The following is a 3,139-nucleotide window of genomic DNA, read 5'->3' as shown; positions in this document are numbered from 1 at the left end:
ACGCGTGCTCACCAACCTGTGGCACATGAAGCCCTTCTCTGTGCTCCCTTCAAGCCTCTCAACCTTTCATAATTCACTGAATAAATCACTTTGTGTTTTCCTTTCCAAATGAGGATATTGTACACAACTTGAAGGCAGTAACCATTCTTAATTGATCTCCTATCTCCAGCTCCTAAAACACTTTCCATCACAGAGTACACTCTCAATGAATGTTTTCTGTTGTTGATAAAAACTAAAATGAATGTCAATTCTCATTTACAGACTTAAGGATTAAAGAGAAAGGCCATAGAAATGATCAAAACTAGCATTCTTTCCCCCTCACGTGTAGATTCTAGTTTTCCACGGGCTCCTATACAATCACCGGTTAAGCATTGCTCTTTGAATCACGGTGTGCTTTTAAATAAGAATGGATATGGTTCCTTTTGGATCTGTGTGCACGCAGCAGTTTTCTAGTGCATTTTAATTAACTCCAGTTTTGGTTTTGCACAAAGAATAGTAGTATGAAAGACAAAAGAAAATATGTTCCTAGAGTGGTCATCAGTACTGGTGCCTCAGAGGAAAGAGCTGAGCTACAAGTGGCAATTCTAAATTGGAGCTTGCTACAGGACTGTGCAGGGGTAAAAATACATTTGCACTCTGAGAAGGAGGACTACAATTCCATTTCTGATCAATAGTGGAGCACCCTGCCAAAGCATGGCTAAGGAGTCAAGTTACTGTTTTTAAACATGTTTTCTCTCTCCAGTCATTGCTCTCAGTGAGAACCTGGTAGTAGTGGTACAAAATGGGGCATATTTTAAAGTGACAGGGCACTCCTCCAGAGGCCTCCCATACTCCAGCTGCAAGCTTCTGTTCCACTAAAGTGGGATCAATTTTTAAACCCAAGTAGCACTTTAGCTTTCTCAACTGAGGATCTGAGATATGTACTTATATTCCAAGTAATACTGAGATTTCTGAAAAATTAAAGCTTCAAGCCATGACTTTTATTTATTGTCAGTTGGCTGGAGGGTAAAAATAGAGATAGACTAACCTGCCAGATGACAAAAATGGGGAGGTGGTGCGTATTCTAGGAAGTGCACAGCAAAAAAACAGATGCCACAGCTGCTTAGAGATGGCTGGCAAAAAATGATTTAGGATTAAGCCTAGGAAAGTAAATACTAATGGACTTGAACAAGAGATCTGGAAAAAAACAAGTATTTCGTGGTAGAAGGTAATTGAAAAGGGGATGACCTAAAAACCCCTTTGGATACTAATGGAGCTATGTATCATTTGTTGGTCTTTCTTTTGTTTTTCCTCCCAAATACCTAACTTTGTCTCTTGCTCCTAATTTCGAGAATTAAATTTTAGCCCAAGATGTCAATATATGCATAGCCATATCAAATATGTGAGTATTAACTCGTTATCTACCAGCTCCTCAAACATTTATAATACAAAACACAAAATAAATAGGATTCAATTCTTGTTGATTCAACCGAGTTGAGAATAGATAGTCCAGTTAACAAAAAAATGACGAACACAAAGGGAAAGAGCAGAGGCACCCGATATATGTTCTCTAGGCCTTTTAGAAAACATGGAGTTGTTCCTTTGGCCACATATATGCGAATCTATAAGAAAGGTGATATTGCAGACATCAAGGGAATGGGTACTGTTCAAAAAGGAATGCCCCACAAGTGTTACCATGGCAAAACTGGAAGAGTCTACAATGTTACCCAGCATGCTGTTGGCATTGTTGTAAACAAACAAGTTAAGGGCAAGATTCTTGCCAAGAGAATTAATGTGCGTATTGAGCACGTTAAGCACTCTAAGAGCAGAGAGAGCTTCCTGAAACGCGTGAAGGAAAATGATCAGAAAAAGAAAGAACCCAAAGAGAAAGGTACCTGGGTTCAACTGAAGCACCAGCCTGCTCCACCCAGAGAAGCACACTTTGTGAGAACCAATGGGAAAGAGCCCGAGCTGCTGGAACCTATTCCCTATGAATTCATGGCATAACAGGTGTTAAAAAAAAATTATAAAAGACCTCTGGGCTTTAAAAAAAAATTATCTCGTTTATATGACATTGGTATAATTTCCCCAGAATTTGAATGCAATTTTTAAAGTAAAACCTCTGGAAAATAAATGATGCATCACTGGTAATTTAAAACCCATTTTAAAGCAATTCAATAGCATCTAGAGCAAAGGTTACAGAAGATGCTGTCAGGGTGTCTCTCATTTCCTACACCACTGAATGTTTCCTATCTCTCTCTGCATGAGGACACAATCTGTCCAGAAAGCTCATGTGTACTCTTCAAGATAGGATAGAAGTGCCAGGTAATGAATGTCCCCAGGAGCAACCATTAACCAGTAATATGTGGGAAAATGTGGATAAACACCTGAGCTTGCTTGCCCTCAGTGAGCAGTGCTGTAGTGTGTGCTACAGTTTATCAGTGTGTCCTCTGTGTGATTGAGTTTGGAATTACAACCTCAACGTGTCTTAACTGCCTTTCCCTCCTTCCATATCCCTCTTTCCCACTCCCCCACTGTACTCTCTGAAGTTACTTCCCAAATAAACTATCAGAATTCAAGTTCTTGTCTCAAGATATGCTTTAGGGGGACCTCAAACATTGACAATGATACACAACTGTTTTAATTAATTCCCATGAGAAATGGCAATTGACTGTGGTTAAAATAGTGCTTTCTCGGAGCCATCTATTCACATACAATGTCAATTTTTCCATACCAGCATTAGCTTCTGACTATGATTTAGCTCATAACTTTTCTAAGTCAGTTGAAAATGGATTGACTTTAGTCTCAAATATGGTAAAATTATACATGAAATCACATTGATAGCCATACACTTTTCCTAATATATATTTAAAGTTATATTTTTAATGTTTACTTATGTGTCACATGAAATGTTGTATTTCATGTTTTGCAAAACACTGAACTATAGTGTAGATAAGACACATGCATGCTTTCTCTGTCACCAGCCCATGATCCCATAGTTAAGGATTGTTAAGGTAAAAATCTATCAAATTTTTGACTAGACACTGCCCTTGGAGTGTTGGAGAATTGCACTTTTCTTGTTAGATGATTTTCGTCTGGATTTACAATGTCCATTTTGAGTTATGAGTTTCTACCCAGCAGGAACCCTACCTGGCAGGTT

General features: G+C 38.6%; 1 protein-coding gene across 1 annotated transcript; it reads left to right on the top strand.

The window, feature by feature from the left end:
• Nucleotides 1-1,503: 1,503 nt before the first annotated feature.
• On the top strand, nt 1,504-1,986 carry LOC100452175 (large ribosomal subunit protein eL21-like). The gene has a single exon (XM_054551132.2). It carries the CDS (start codon nt 1,504-1,506, stop codon nt 1,984-1,986), a length of 483 nt encoding a protein of 160 aa, XP_054407107.2.
• The last annotated feature ends 1,153 nt before the right edge of the window (nt 1,987-3,139 follow it).

This window comes from Pongo abelii, chromosome 2 (genome assembly GCF_028885655.2).
Source record: "Pongo abelii isolate AG06213 chromosome 2, NHGRI_mPonAbe1-v2.0_pri, whole genome shotgun sequence".
Classification (NCBI taxonomy): Eukaryota; Metazoa; Chordata; class Mammalia; order Primates; family Hominidae; genus Pongo; species Pongo abelii.
This window is presented reverse-complemented; position numbering and strand designations above follow the sequence as displayed.